This window comes from Homarus americanus, unplaced genomic scaffold (genome assembly GCF_018991925.1).
Source record: "Homarus americanus isolate GMGI-L3 unplaced genomic scaffold, GMGI_Hamer_2.0 scaffold43070, whole genome shotgun sequence".
Taxonomy (NCBI): domain Eukaryota; kingdom Metazoa; phylum Arthropoda; class Malacostraca; order Decapoda; family Nephropidae; genus Homarus; species Homarus americanus.
In genome coordinates, this window is record NW_024731472.1 from 183809 (window position 1) to 200716 (window position 16908).

The window sequence follows — 16908 nt, forward strand, 5'->3', positions numbered from 1 at the left end:
CAGGTGACGAGGTGGCACCCAGGTGACGTAGGTGGCACCCAGTGAGTAGGTGCCGGGAACCAGGTGACGTGGTGGCCCAGGTGACGTAGGTGGCACCCAGGTGACGTAGGTGGCACCCAGGTGACGTTGGTGGCACCCAGGTGACGTAGGTGGCACCAGGTGACGTGAGGTGGCACCCAGGTGACGTAGGTGGCACCCAGGTGACGTAGGTGGCACCCAGGTGACGTAGGTGGCACCCAGGTGACGTGAGCTGGCACCCAGGTGACGTAGGTGGCACCCAGGTGACGCAGGTGGCACCCAGGTGACGTAGGTGGCACCCAGGTGACGTAGGTGGCACCCAGGTGACGAGGACCAGGTGACGTAGTGGCACCAGGTGACGTGGCACCGGTGATATGGCACCTAGGTGACGTGGTGGCACCCAGGTGACGTAGGTGGCACCCAGGTGACGTAGGTAGCACCTAGGTGACGTAGGTGGCACCCAGGTGACGTAGGTGGCACCCAGGTGAGGTGGTGGCACCCAGGTGACGTGGTGGCACCCAGGTGACGTAGGTGGCACCCAGGTGACGTAGGTGGCACCCAGGTGACGTAGGTGGCACCCAGGTGACGTAGGTGGCACCGGTGACGTAGGTGGCACCCAGGTGACGTAGGTGGCACCCAGGTGACGTAGGTGGCACAGGTGACGTAGGTGGCACCCAGGTGACGTAGGTGGCACCAGGTGACGTAGGTGGCACCCAGGTGACGTAGGTGGCACCCAGGTGACGTAGGTGGCACCCCTGGTGATTAGGTGACAGGCACCAGGTGACGTGGTGGCCCAGGTACAGGTAGCACCTGTGACGTAGTGGCACCCAGGGACGTATGTGGCACCCAGGTGACGTAGGTGGCACCCAGGTGACGTAGGTGGCACCCAGGTGACGTAGGTGGCACCCAGGTGACGTAGGTGGCACCCAGGTGACGTAGGTGGCACCCAGGTGACGTAGGTGGCACTGTGACTTTTCACGCTCGTCCGATTTCAATATAATGATGATGATGATGGTGATGGTGATGATGATGATGATGATGATGGTGATGATGATGATGGTGATGATGATGGTGATGATGATGAAACAAATATTGTCATAATCTTATGATATCACAAAGAGTGAATAAATTAAAGCATTATAGACCTTTAGGCTGTCCTGTACACAACCTCTCCTTGTTAATAAGCTGAGGTTGGTCTTGTTCTTGTCCACACCTCCAACAACACCAGGTGAAAATGGAGGAAATATTTAATTACAGGTGAAGATGGATGTGTCACCTGTTGTTATTGCTGACCTCACCTGAACTATAGACTAGGGTCGTCATGGCAACACACACACACACACACACACACACACACGCGCGCGCGCGCGCACACACAGCAGGTGAGGCAGAAGTATGGGAAATATTTCTATGGCACAGGTGTCACCTGAACTGAGACTGAGGCAGGTATATGCGAGGGTTGGGAGGCTTAAACACACACACACACACACACACACACACACACACACACACACACACACACACACACAGGTATGTAAGTTTTACCTGACCACTATATACTAAATGTTTACATTTACCGTCTAGTCTTCCCCGAGAGAGAAAGAGAGTGTGTGTGTGTGTGTGTGTTGTGTGTGTGTGTGTGTCCCAGGTGAGAGCATGAGTCACACCTGCACTGTCTATAAATGAGTGAGTCAGGTGGAATACTTTCACAAGGTCACAGTAAACAAAGCTTTACTCTTAACTCTCACTTAAAACAAATGACTATCATCTCCTCTCCTTGGCATCTATTAAAAAACAAATGACTATCATCTCCTCTCCTTGGCATCTATTAAAAAACAAATGACTATCATCTCCTCTCCTTGGCATCTATTAAAAAACAAATGACTATCATCTCCTCTCCTTGGCATCTATTAAAAAACAAATGACTATCATCTCCTCTCCTTGGCATCTATTAAAAAACAAATGACTATCATCTCCTCTCCTTGGCATCTATTAAAAAACAAATGACTATCATCTCCTCTCCTTGGCATCTATTAAAAAACAAATGACTATCATCTCCTCTCCTTGGCATCTATTAAAAAACAAATGACTATCATCTCCTCTCCTTGGCATCTATTAAAAAACAAATGACTATCAACTCACCTCCCTTCCCGTCTCTCCCTCCCCCTGGTGGTGACGTGAGAGTTAAGATATGGCAGTATAATTGTACTAAGGCTCGACAATGGCTCGTGATTTTAAAGTAAAGGTTTGTTTTCTCTGTGTGGTGTGTGTGTGTGTGTGTGTGTGTGTGTCAATAAATAAATACACATACACAATAACTCTCAACCTTTCACTATCAACCACACATACTGACACTATACACAACTCTATTCACATCATACACACTGTCAGCACACACTTTACACAAACACTATCAATTTTCACAATATTCCCGCACCATTACACTTGATTTTCACAATAAAAATATATTTTCTTGTACAGCTATATTGAGAGAGAGAGAGAGAGAGAGAGAGAGAGAGAGAGAGAAAGAGAGAGAGAGCAGTGTACTAATTGCACTAGAAATTATAATAACACTTCAACACCTGGTTCATGGCCTCACATACAGGTGAGTGTAGCCTCGTGTACACCTGCCACTGTGATAGTAATTACTGAGCAACTATCTTCCCTCCTGGTGGTGGGGAGGAGAGGAAGGAAGGTCTGGCAAGTGTTTCCTACAATAGAGATGAGTCAGTCTTGCTTACGTGTCCAACACACACACACACACACACACACACACACACACTACTACTACTTTGCTGTCACTCGGAATCTAGTATGACGATCATCCAGCTATGATACAATGATGTAAGTTATTAAGGATGTCACTTTCATTGATGAGCTCTGAGGTGACTAAAGAGGCCGATACGGGACCGGCAGGGTCGATCACAGATGTTGCACATGTAGGGGGCTACATCTAGTGCGGGAGGGGCGGCGGCAGCAGTAGGGCTAACTCGAAAGTATTGACACCTCGTGTGGTGCTCCTCCAAGCGTTACGGTGTGGAGTGATCGTCTCCCAGGTGAGGGGGTCCATTTGGCACTTTTTCAGGTTTGTCTTAAGACTATCCTTATACCTTTTCAGTTGCCCGCCAGCGTTACGTTTACTATTCGTTAGGTGACTGTAAAGTAGCTGCTTTGGCAGTCTACTGTCGTCCATGCGGGTAACATGGCCAGTCCAGCGTAGTTGTCATGGATAATGGCAGCCTCGATGCTCCTACAGTTGGTGTCTTCCCAGCGAACTCGGAGGATGGATCGTAGACTACATTGGTGAAAGTTTTCATGTGCCTTGAGGTGCCTCCTGTATGTGACCCATGTCTCGCTGCCATATAGCAGGGTGGGCAGGACCACTGCTCGATATACGTGCAAGTTTGTAGATAATTTCAGCTCCCTACAGCTGAAGACACGGGTACGGAGTCTGCCAAAGGCTTGAGATGCACATCTGATCCGATGCTGAAACTCTTCATCGAAAAAAAAAATGTCCGCGGTGGTGGGCAGGTGGGAGCCGAGATACCGAAAGTGGGTAACATTAGAGAGGGCAGTACCGTTAAGCTAACACAGAGCCACATGCGGCCTTTGCAGCATTCACCCATGGAGTCAAGCATCGTTGGAACTACCTGATGCGTACCATCCCTGAGATCGGACCCCTCCTCCACCCTTTGGAAGAAGCAATCAGTGTCAAGTTCATTCCCAAACTAGTGAAACACCCTGACTTAACCCTAGCAGAAAGAACACTTCTTGCACTTCCACCAAGACTGGGAGGGATGGGACTAACTAATCCAGAGGAGATTGCTGACTCTGAACATCAAAATTCACTTAAGCTCACGGCAGCCCTCACTGACCACATAATAGCCCAGAATGCAACAGGGGAAGTGGACACCAGCGAAGTAAATAAGATCCGTAGGTCCATTACAACAGATCGGCAGCACTGCCAAAATGACATGTTGCAGCAACTATTGCTGCAGGCTCCAGAAAATTTGACAAAAAAAGTAGCTATAGCGCAGGAGGTGGGCGCCTCGAACTGGTTAACTACGTTACCGATAAGGGCAAATGGTTTCAGCCTTAACAAACAAGAATTTACAGATGCCATTGCTCTAAGGTACGGTTGGCCAGTAGATGGTTTGCCCTCCCAATGCGTGTGTGGCTCTTCCTATGATGGCGATCACGCCATGGTCTGCAAGAAGGGGGGCTTCATATGCATGAGGCATGACGAGGTAAGGGATCTCACACCAAATATGTTGAAGGAAATCTGCCGGGACGTCATGGTAGAACCGACCCTCCTTCCACTGGATGGCGAGATCTTCCAACACAGGACTTCAAACACATCTAACGAAGCCCGTGTGGACGTCAGTGCTCGAGGATTCTGGACGCGGGGACAGCGAGCTTTCTTCGACATCAGGATTTTTGATCCCATGGCCGTTTGTCACCGTAACCTAGCTCTCGATGCTGCGCATAGGAGGAACGAGAACGACAAGAGAAGGGCATATGGGGAGAGAATTCAAAATGTTGATCAAGGCAGCTTCACTCCTCTAGTGTTCACAACCTCTGGTGGGATGGGCCCAAGTGCAAGATGTTTCTACGCCAGACTCGCGGAGTTGATCTCGAACAGAAGCAGCAGCCCAGAAGTTATGTTACAGCCTGGATGAGATGTCGACTGTCCTTCTCTCTCCTTCGGTCGGCTTTGCTCTGCCTCAGGGGAACGAGAGCTTCTGCCCCTACTCCGACAACTGCTGCAGATATTGACTATGAGGCTACAGTCACTGAATGCCGCATCGATCTGCGGCTCAACTAATTTAACACAGATAGGATAGCTACTTATATATTAGGATATTTAATATTAAGGTAATTAAATGATGGCGAAGGTGTGGCTATTGGGGGAGGCTGGAGGCCACGTTAAAAAAAAAAAAAAGTAGTAGTAATAGTAGTAGTAGTATCATTATCATATGTCACCACTAACTGACACACTGTCTATTGAGGCCGAAAATTTTGTAATAATAATAATAATAATAATAATAATAATAATAATAATAATAATAATAATAATAATAATAATAATAATAATAATAGTAATAATAATAATAATAATTTTTAATAACAGTCCCCCACAGTTTTCAACGTGTGCTAGTAAATACAGTCGGCCACAAGAATAAGTCAGACAAAATTACCAAATGACCTGTAATTTATGTTTTATTCCTACATATATGTTATAAATACATTTGTTGTGAATGTTTTACCAGTGTTTATGTTACAAGTAATATATTGTGTCCAATGGTAGTAAATTTGTTGTCGAATGGGATTGCAGCTATCGTACAGCTCCCTCCTCCTCCTCCTCCTCCTCCCACTTTTTCTCTTACCCTACTTTTTTTTTTGCTGATGTTTGGATTAGTAAAGAAAGGAAGAGGAGTAAATAGAAGAATAAAAAAGGGGAAACCTTAAATAGTTAGAGGGGAGCTGAGTTTCATCATGCGTCTGGATACGCAGTTTCAACGTTACCAGACCATTTTCGGACCTTAGCGCTACAGTGTGTATACGTGTTCCTGTGGCCGACTGTATAGTACATGTTGTGGGTCAGGGTGCAAGGATTACGCGAAAAATTTAACAATTACGCGGGAAAAATAATTTTCGCGGGAAAATAAGTAGAATTACGCGGGAAAATAAAACAATTGCGGGGAAATTAAATGAATTATGTAGGAACAAAAATATTACGCGAGAAAATAAGACAATTACAAGGGAAATAAGACGATTACACGGGGAAATACGATAATGACTAGGGGAAAAAACGCTGGAAAATAAGGATCATTACGCGGGTATATTTATTAAGACTGGCATTAGTCTCACTCTACCATCGCCTGACCCTCACAGTCCTCACTATAAATAACAAGGCTGGTCCCTTTTACTGCGTCAGGCTGCCATTCATTACCGCGCGCTCTGAGTGGCAGCCAGGGCCGGGCATCACTAAAGCCCCCGCGCTCATTGGTCACCCAGGCTCCTGAGGGCGGGGCCTGGCCATCTCTGAGCACCTATTGGTGGAGTGCGTGCCCCTCTGCCCACCCATATTACACAGATTTGCATGAATGAACGCGATATGAAGCTTCTTTTTATTCAATGGCTATGTTGTTATGTTAATGTTTAATTGTGTGGTTAATGTATATATTTAAGAGGTGTGGTTAAGGGAGCAGGTGTAGTTAGAGGTGGTGTGGTGGTGTAGTGGTGTGGGTTAGTGGCAACTGTTGACAGTGCCAGGGTGCCACACAGTCTGGTGACACCACACCACACCGCCCCGCCTGGTCGCTACTGCTAGTGCTAGTCCGCTGCCCACCCTGCCCTGTCTGCCTCCTCACCTCAGCGGTCAAGTCAGGTCAGGTTGCGGTGTTGGGTGCCAAACATTGTGCTGTAGGGATAGTGACCACAACTGGCGAGCGATACTGGTGGTGGTGATCATAGTGGTGTGTAGTGTTGTATGGTTAGTGACAAGTGGCACTCGTGATGGTGCAACGCGGGTCACAAGTGATGCCAGGGCACATGGTGGCGGTCAAGTGTGAGTACTCCCCGCCCCCCTACACTCTGCCCCTGCACCACACCTCCGAGGTCTCCTCGTTCACCACTCCTCCCGTCGCCACCTCTGCCTTCTCCTCCCTCATGGCCGACATGAGTCCGCGAAGCTCGTGTGGCGGCCACGAGTCTTACACCACATCTGGGGAGGACGAGCCAAGGGGCCGCAAGAGACGCCTGGAGGAGGAGAGCGAGGAGGCACGGCTGGCCAAGGCCAGGAAGAAGTCTCCCCAGAGCTACGAAGAACTTCAACAGGCAAGGGTGTTGGCCAACGTGAGGGAGCGACAGAGGACACAAAGCCTGAACGAGGCCTTCACCTCCCTCAGGAAGATCATACCGACGCTGCCCTCAGACAAACTCTCCAAGATCCAGACGCTAAAACTTGCCATCCGCTACATAGACTTCCTGTACCAGGTGTTGGACACCGACGTGCACGACCAGCGGCTCTCCTCCTCCTGCACCTACGTCGCCCACGAGCGCCTCAGCTACGCCTTCAACGTGTGGCGCATGGAGGGTGCCTGGGGCGGCCACCTATAATACCGGTAAGTGCCCTCACCACCTGTGTCGTACTGTTTATGTTTACCGAGCGTACATGTTTACCGAGTACCGAGTCAACAAACGCTCCCGTCACAACACAGCGGGAGGCACTGGTGAGGTATAGGAACAGGAAATTAGAGTTAGATATCAGATCCAGAACGTTAGGCTAATGAGGGGAAGACTCCGCCACCCTCACAACAAATGCTCCCGTTACCATAACTCAGGTCCGACTTGTTATTATAAACATGTGTCACTCTCATAACCTCACCTCTTAGAGCAGCAGGGACCACACCTCCGCTGCCCCACCACACCTCCGCTGCCCCACCACACCTCCGCTGCCCCACCTCACCTCAACACTCCCTAGGGACTCTTGACCAGCGCCCCCTCCACCACCTCAAAACAACCTAACTTAACCATACACAAAGCCCCCGAGGTATAATAACTACACGAACTACTGCCAGGATGAATTACGAGTTTATTATAGAATTTAATCTGAAGAAAACAAAACCGTCATGATGCCGCTTATACTATACGAACACTGTTGTTTGTGTTGAGGAAAACCAAACACAACACAACACAACGTTAGTGTTTTCCCACATAACCAAAAAAATACTGCATTAAAAATATATCTATCATCGGTGGGTAAAAAAATTCCCAGATTTTTTTTTTTTATAATATTTAAACTTTAGTTATTTTACTTACAATAAAAAAATAACTACTTATAAAACATATTCATATAATTCATTGGCACTTAAAATACCTCCCAGCGACAACACAGACCTCTAGTTAACACCAGTCAAGAACAATTTACCTTCTGTTCCTACAACACCACAGCGCCCGTAATACTGTATCACTGTACTTCAACAACTATATGGTGTCCTGGCTTACAGTACACGCACACACACACAAGAGGTACACCTAACGCAACCTAACCTAACGCAACCTAACCTAACCTATCCTAACCTAACCTATACAATAATTAGTTAATATAATAAGCTTGAAGACTATTATTACTCTATTAAATCTTAAAATACGACTATTTAATTCTCTATTTAATCGGGTAACTTGACAAAATTAATCAAACACTAGAAATAATTTAGTGATTTAAATAATATGGCAGCGAAACATCTCACACTGGAGGCTGTATATTAGTAAACACGGGATTTGTATTAGCCATGTAGATCATCGGCACAAACCTAACCTAACCTAAATTAACCTTAACTTAACCTTAACTAACCCCTAAAACTAACCCAGTAACCAAAATATATCCCAGGTTAGGTTTAGGCTCGTTTTACAGGTTTAAAAGCATAACAAACTAGCGTGGTGTCTGTACTCATAACACATTATCTGCCTAAATATATTTCTTCATTAATCAACCTGTCCAGCTGTGTAGTGAAGATTGTGTTTAATGACCACACATACGAAATAATCCCCATAAATACATAAAAAAAATCACTTATTTATTTTCGACAACACCACAACATAAAACGATATTATTTCCTTACAACCGGAGGCTATAATCTAATAACAACAAAATTTTAGAACTAACCATATTCCTATAGTTAACCCGCAAAACATCCATCGTTAAGTCAGTATAGGAGGGGAACCAGATCAATTCACCCCAAAAAATGAGAATCTGTAATGAAAATAGTAAAATAAATCATATTGGGATACAAATTAATTTAAAAGTTGTTGGGTTATATTAGTTTACTGTGAAGTGAAAAAGGCGTCAAATTGGTATATAGATTTTTATTTCTCACACAATAACTGTTGTTAATGGCGTCAATAGCAGATAGAGACTATACTATAAAGAATATATTGTTTATTATGTAAAGATGTTTGTAGCCCCTTTGAGTACGATGATTTAACACCTTCAGTACGATGATTTAACACCTTCAGTATGATGATTTAACCCTTGAGTAGGATGATTTAACCCCTTGAATACGATGATTTAACCCTTGAGTAGGATGATTTAACCAATTGAATACGATGATTTAACCCCTCAGTACGATGATTTAACCCCTTGAATATGATGATTTAACCCCTTGACTGGCCAATGACACAGCCCCACGATTCTCACATCCCAACACAGTCCCCAGCCGCTGCCCCTTCCTCCCTCTCCTCCTCCAGACGGGTCCTCTCTGGCACCTGACATAGAGGGGGGGACTTGCTACACCTTGCCATAAACAGATTGTACTGCCAACACCCCCCCCTCCCCCCCCACACACACTTCAGGTACTTACGCCCTTAATACATGAGTCAGGCAGGCAAGCATGAACGCTGCTGTAAACTCTTCTGTGCTTCGTCTTGTACAGGATGCACGCCAGGGCTGTTCTCTCAACGCTGGTAAATTTGTAAACAGCTAATTGATCTTTCAACGCTAATTAACTTAACTTAAACCACTAACTCTTCAACGCCATTACAACTACTGCTCACTTAACAACGCTGTTCCACGCTTAAAAAAATAAAATAAAAAATTAACTCTCCTACAGTAGTTCCCTGGCGACCATCGTCCATTTTCTGTCACTGACCAAACATTAGCGTCCGTTTACACTTAACATCGTTCTCATGTGCATCAGAAGGACTATCGGCAGTACAAGCGATCCTCTGCGTCTGGCGTTCACACTTCTCCTTGTATATAGATAAACGTTAACCACCTCGAGTACAATGACTTAAATTCCCTGAGTACAATATTATAATGAATGGTATTAGTATTTAAATGTTTGAATGAATGTACTCAAGGGGTTAAGTCATTGTACTCAAGGGGTTAAATTATCGTACTCAAGGGGTTAAATTATCGTACTCAAGGGGTAAAGTTAATGTACTTAAGGTGTTATGTTATAGTACACAAAGGGTTGTTATCGTACTCAAGGAAATTATTCTTCGCACTTAGGGGGTTAAATCAACGTACTCAAGGGGTTAAATTATCGTACTCAAGGGGTTAAATTATCGTACTCAAGGGGTTAAATCATCACAAGAAAATAAAATAAATAATTACCCGGGAAAATTTGTCACGAGTAAAAATTTATTATAAAAAAAATACGAATTACAAAAGAAAATGATAAAAAAATTATTCAGACAAAATAGTTCATGTGTGTTTTATCAATACTATTAATATATAAAACTATTACAAACTTTCTTACGTAAAAATATATACTTTAAAATTACAAAATACAAAAATAGTTTAATTATTTGTTGCATAAAAATTCATTAAATAAATAAATAAAAAATTACTCCTCGAAAACATTAAAAATTTAAAAAAAACAGTAAAATAAATTAAGTTGGAAATGTCAACAAACAACAACTTAGAAGCATAAATATAAACAGGAACAATATGTAAACAAGAGACCTCGACAACATAAACAACAATAAACAAGAGAAAACAAAAAATAAGAAAAAATATTTGTTATGATGGTACAGGGGTGTGATGAGGAGGAGGAGGGACGTATGGTTGGTGATGGGGAGACAGTAGTAGTAGTAGTAGTAGTAGTAGTAGTAGTAGTAGTAGTGCCCTCCCAATGGCTATTCCTATGATGGCGATCACGCCATGGTTTGCAAGAAGGGGGGCTTCATATGCATGAGGCATGACGAGGTAAGGGATCTCACAGCAAATATGTTGAAGGAAACCTGCCGGGATGTCATGGTAGAACCGACCCTCCTTCCACTTGATGGCGAGATCCTCCAACACAGGACTTCAAACACATCTAACGAAGCCCGTGTGGACGTCAGTGCTCGAGGATTCTGGACGCCGGGACAGCGAGCCTTCTTCGACATCAGGATTTTTGATCCCATGGCCGTTTGTCACCGTAACCTAGCTCTCGATGCTGCACATAGGAGGAACGAGAACGACAAGAGAAGGGCATATGGGGAGAGAATTCAAAATGTCGATCAAGGCAGCTTCACTCCGCTAGTGTTCACAACCTCTGGTGGGATGGGCCCAAGCGCAAGATGTTTCTGCGCCAGACTCGCGGAGCTGATCTCCGAACAGAAGCAGCAGCCCAGAAGTTATGTCACAGCCTGGATGAGATGTCGACTGTCCTTCTCTCTCCTTCGGTCGGCTTTGCTCTGCCTCAGGGGAACGAGAGCTTCTGCCCCTACTCCGTCAACTGCTGCAGATATCGACTATGAGGCTACAGTCACCGAATGCCGCATCGATCTGCGGCTCAACTAATTTAACACAGATAGGATAGTTGCTTATGTATTAGGATATTTAATATTAAGGTAAATAAATGGTGGCGAAGGTGTGGCTATTGGGGGAGGCTGGAGGCCACGTATATAAGTAGTAGTAGTAGTAGTAGTAGTAGTAGTAGTAGTAGTAGTAGCTCAGAACGCAACAGGGGAGGTGGATGCCAGTGAAGTAAACAAGTTTCGAAGGTCCATTACGACAGAACGACAGCACAGCCAAAGTGATAAGTTGCAGCAACTGTTGTTGCAAGTACCAGAGAATTTGAAAAAAAAAAGTAGCTTTAGCGCAGTAGGTGGGCGCCTCGAACTGGTTAACTGCGTTACCGGTAAGGGCAAATGGTTTCAGTCTCAATAAACAAGAATTTACAGATGTCAATGCTCTAAGGTATGGTTGGCCAGTAGAAGGTTTGCCCTCCCAATGCGTGTGTGGCTCTTCCTATGACGTCGATCACGCCATGGTGTGCAAGAAAGGGGGGCTTCATGTGCATGAGGCATGACGAAGTAAGGGATCTCACAGCAAATATGTTGAAGGAAATCTGTCGTGATGTCAGGGTAGAACCGACCCTCCTTCCATTGGACGGTGAGAATTTCCAACATAGGACTTCAAACACATCCAACGAAGCCCGTGTTGACGTCAGTGCTCGAGGATTCTGGACGCGGGGACAGCGAGCCTTCTTGACATCAGGATATTTTAACTCATGGCCGCATGTCACCGTAACTTAGCTCTTGCTGCTGCACACAGGAGGAACGAGAACGACAAGATAAGGGCATACGGGGAGAGAATTCAGAAGGTTGATCAAGGCAGCTTCACTCCTCTAGTGTTCACAACCTCTGGTGGGATGGGACCAAGTGCAAGATGTTTCTACGCCAGACTCGCGGGGGTGATCTCCGAACAGAAGCAGCAGCCCAGAAGTTATGTTACAGCCTGGATGAGATGTCGACTGTCCTTCTCTCTCCTTGGGTCGGGTTTGCTCTGCCTCAGGGGAACGAGAGCATCGGCCCCAAAGCCGACAACAGTTGCAGATATTGACTATGAGGCTACAGTCACTGAATGCCGCATAGATCTGCGGCTCAACTAACTCAACACAGCTAGGATAACTACTTATGTATTAGGATATTTAATATTAAAGTAATAAAATGGCGGCGAAGGTGTGGCTATTGGGGGAGGCTGGAGGCCATTTTTTTCTTTTTCGTAGTCGTAATAATAGTGGTAGTGATGGTGGTTATGATGGTGGTATAGGTAGGAGTGGTAGTAGTAATGGTATTGATGGTGGTAGAAGTAATGGTGGTGGTGGTGGTGGTGGTGGTGGTGGTGTGGTAGGTGGGATGGTGGTGGTGGTGGTGGTGGTGGTGGTGGTGGTGGTGGTGTGTGTGATTGTGGTGGTGGTGTAAGGTGGTGGTGGTGGTGGTGGTGGTGGTGGTGGTGGTGGTGGTGATGAAGGCAGCCTCACATCCCCGACACACAAACAGACGCTAACGTAAGCCAAATTCTACCCACCACCACCCACCACCACCCACCACTACCCACCACCACCTTAGCCTCACTCATTACCTCCTAGATGACCGGAGATAACACCACCCTGACACCACCCTGACACCACCCTGACACCTAACACCTTCCTCACACCTTACACCTCCTACCTTTCTCTCTCCCTCACTCCTCTCTCTCTCCCTCACTCCTCTCTCTCTCCCTCACTCCTCTCTCTCTCCCTCACTCCTCTCTCTCTCCCTCACTCCTCTCTCTCTCCCTCACTCCTCTCTCTCTCCCTCACACCTATACAAACCTGGGTGCACATAATAACCCCCGCTAATTAAGGTAGGTTTATACAGGTGACAGTACAGGTACCCATACGACAACAACAATAATAATAATAATAATGATAATGATAATGATAATGATAATGATAATAATAATAATAATAATAATAATAATAATAATAATAATAAAAAATAATAATAATTTGCTAAGGTGTTTTAGGTTTAATTTGCTTATTAAGTCAAATTATTATATTTAAGATGATATTGGGGATGCATAGAGTGACCTGAAGTTTAGTCACCCTGACCTGACCTGACCTGACCCACAAGACACCTCAAGTAGATGTAGCCAGATGGTGATACGAGTTCAAGGAATTCTGTCCACCCACACACACACACACCCACACCCACCCACACACCCACACACACACACCCACACACACACTAATCGTTCTTGTATGGCAGTTGAGATGTGTAAAGAAATACTTAACGTGAACTCTATGTAAGTAATGTTCCCGGGTCATAATCTACATGTTTGGTCGACCTCGTATGACTGGGAGAACGTTCATGTGTGTGTTATTTATAAGTGTGTGAGTCATGTGTGTGTCTCTCTCTGTCTCTCTTCTCTCTTTATCTGTCTGTCTGCCCGTCTCTCTCTCTCTCTCTCTCTCTCTCTCTCTCTCTCTCTCTCTCTCTCTCTCTCTCTCTCTCAGGTGCCGTTAGTATGGTTATTCTTAAGGTAAATACTGGGGCCAATCAGGTGAAATAATCTAGGGGGGCCAATCAGATAAATAAACTAAGGGGCCAATCAGATAAATAAACTAGGGGGCCAATCAGGTAAATAAACTAAGGGGGCCTAATCGTAATGTGATATCTTTACATTTTCTCGTAAACTCTGAAATTGTCACATGAAAGTCTGACTGTAGAGAGACTCCGAGAAATACTGAAGCCTTAAATTGTGGTGACGAGTGTTGGCTCATTCAGGTCTGTGGCGACGCTATATTTCTCAAGTTTTTTTTTTAAGATTCATATATACGTTGATAAAATAGGCCTATGCTGTTAAATAATATAGGCCTATACCGTTTAATACTATAGGCCTATACTGTTTAATAATATAGGACGATATTGTTTAATACTATAGGCCTATGCTGTTTAATACTATAGGCCTATGCTGCTTTAATAATAGAGGCCTATGTTGCTTTAATAATATACGCCTATGCTTTTTAATACTATAGAACCATACTGTTTAATAATATAGGTCTATACTGTTTAACAATATAGGCCTATGCTGTTTAATAATATAGGACCATAATTTTTTAATAATATTGGCCTATGCTGTTTAATATAGGCCTATGCTGAGTGATATATTATTTAGTTAGGTTGAGTTTTTATTACTCTTTCGTATCTCTCTCTCTCTCTCTCTTATTCTTTCATCAGTCTTCTTCCTCCTCCTCCTCCTCCTTCCCATCTGCTTCTTCCTCTTACATCTACTTCACCCCTCTTCCCTCTCACCTTTCTTATATGTCCCTCTTATTAACCCCTCTCACCTACACCCCTCCCTCACCTGTCACAAATACACCTGGATGGAGGTGGCGGCAGCAAGCAAGGGTCGATTATCTGCAGGTAACTCACGACACCCTGGGCCGTAATGGGACAAGGAGGTGTAACTCTCTCTCTCTCTCTCTCTCTCTCTCTCTCTCTCTCTCACCCATGCGTTATCTCTTTAGTTCGTAACGAATAAAACTTCAACCTAACCTAACTTCTTCCTAACCTCCCTTTTATTCTGAAGGGTAATCTCCTTTTTGCTACGTGGGGGTAGAAAAGAGGGAGGGGAGTGAGGGAAAGTCAGCGGTGGAGGAAGAGTGTAGGTGAGGGAAGGTTTAGTGAAGAAGAGGAGGGAGTATAGTCTGCAGTGTACTATATCCGTCCTGCCTCGAACTGGTTCTTAAAAATCTTATGTTATGGTGTGAGAGAGAGAGGAGGCGGTGGTGGTGTGATTAAGAGAGAGATGCTGTGTGTGTGTGTGTGTGTGTGTGTGTGTGTGTGTGTGTGTGGACCGTCAGATGTAAACACAAGATACTCGGTAACAGAGGCAGTAAATCACCCCCAGAGCCAGTTGAGGACAGGCCAGTGGTGTGTGACCCAGGGCCGACACACACACACACACACACACACACATCTTGCAACCACAATCACCTTACACAACCACACCACAACCACAATCCCTTAACAACCACAACTACCACCACCTGTGTTGTTTTAAGATGTAAACTACTAACCACTCACACACTCCAAGATACTGTTATCACACCACTCATGTCTAACAACCATAAGAGCTGTTAAACTGTTAAGTAGGTGGTTGTTAAATCTAACTACCCCACTTAACATGTCTCGTGTCTTAATCCTGGTTAATTAACGTAATGCTAATGTGGGTAATGTTAATAGTAGTAATAGTAGTAGTAGGGGTGGGGGGCGTCGTATGTATGAGGCATGACGAAGTAAGGGATCTCACAGCAAATATGTTGAAGGAAATCTGTCACGATGTCAGGGTAGAACCGACCCTCCTTCCATTGGACGGTGAGACTTTCCAACATAGGACTTCAAACACATCCAACGAAGCCCGTGTTGACGTCAGTGCTCGAGGATTCTGGACGCGGGGACAGCGAGCCTTCTTCGACATCAGGATTTTTTTATCCCATGGCCGCATGTCACCGTAACTTAGCTCTTGATGCTGCACACAGGAGGAACGAGAACGACAAGATAAGGGCATACGGGGAGAGAATTCAGAACATTGATCAAGGCAGCTTCACTCCTCTAGTGTTCACAACCTCTGGTGGAATGGGACCAAGTGCAAGATGCTTCTACGCCAGACTCGCGGGGGTGATATCCGAACAGAAGCAGCAGCCCAGAAGTTATGTTACAGCCTGGATGAGATGTCGACTGTCCTTCTCTCTCCTTAGGTCGGCTTTGCTCTGCCTCAGGGGAACGAGAGCATCGGCCCCAAAGCCGACAACAGTTGCAGATATTGACTATGAGGCAACAGTCACTGAATGCCGCATAGATCTGCGACTCAACTAACTCAACACAGCTAGGATAACTACTTATGTATTAGGATATTTAATATTAAGGTAATAAAATGGCGGCGAAGGTGTGGCTATTGGGGGAGGCTGGAGGCCACACTTTTAAAAAAGAAAACAAAAAAAAGTAGTAGTAATAATAATAATAATAATAATAATAATAATAATGGTAGTGTTATTATTTTGTTGTAATTTACTGTACACTATTATTATCATTATTATTATTATTATTATTATTATTATTATTATTATTATTATTATTATTATTATCATCATCTACAATACAACCGTGAAATATTGATAATAACTACACCATTATCCGGGTCTATGTACAGTTGTGAACATAATTCCCTGAACACTTTATTTAACACCTGTCGTCACCTATTTCCGGGTCGTGTATGGGAGAGATAAGACTTATACTATTTCTATTGACTGAATATTTTTATATAATTGAGTATCTTTATTCACACCCAACCCCTATCGCTCATATATCCATCCAACCTTTGTGTGAAGCTATCCAGCGTGTTAGAGTTAATGATGATGTTTGGTAACTTGTTCCACTCATCCACTACTCTATTGCCAAACCAATGTTTACCTATCTCGCGCCTAAACTAATTTTCTCTAATTTAAAACCATTGTTACGAGTTCGTTCCTGGTTGGATAGTTTGAGTACCTTTGTTGTATCACCTTTGTTTAGCCCTGACTTCCATTTATACACCTCTATCAGGTCGCCCCTCACTCTACGTCTCTC

General features: G+C 44.7%; 1 protein-coding gene across 1 annotated transcript in view; it reads left to right on the top strand.

Annotated features, from left to right (window-relative positions):
* The first annotated feature begins 6339 nt into the window (after positions 1–6339).
* LOC121867611 (twist-related protein 2-like) overlaps positions 6340–16908 on the top strand; it is a 64475-nt gene continuing 53906 nt past the window's right edge. Inside the window, exon 1 of the mRNA XM_042367623.1 lies at positions 6340–7145. Coding sequence (XP_042223557.1) covers positions 6538–7140 — 603 coding nt within the window. The 5' untranslated portion in view covers positions 6340–6537 and the 3' untranslated portion in view covers positions 7141–7145. The remainder of the gene's footprint in view (positions 7146–16908) is intronic.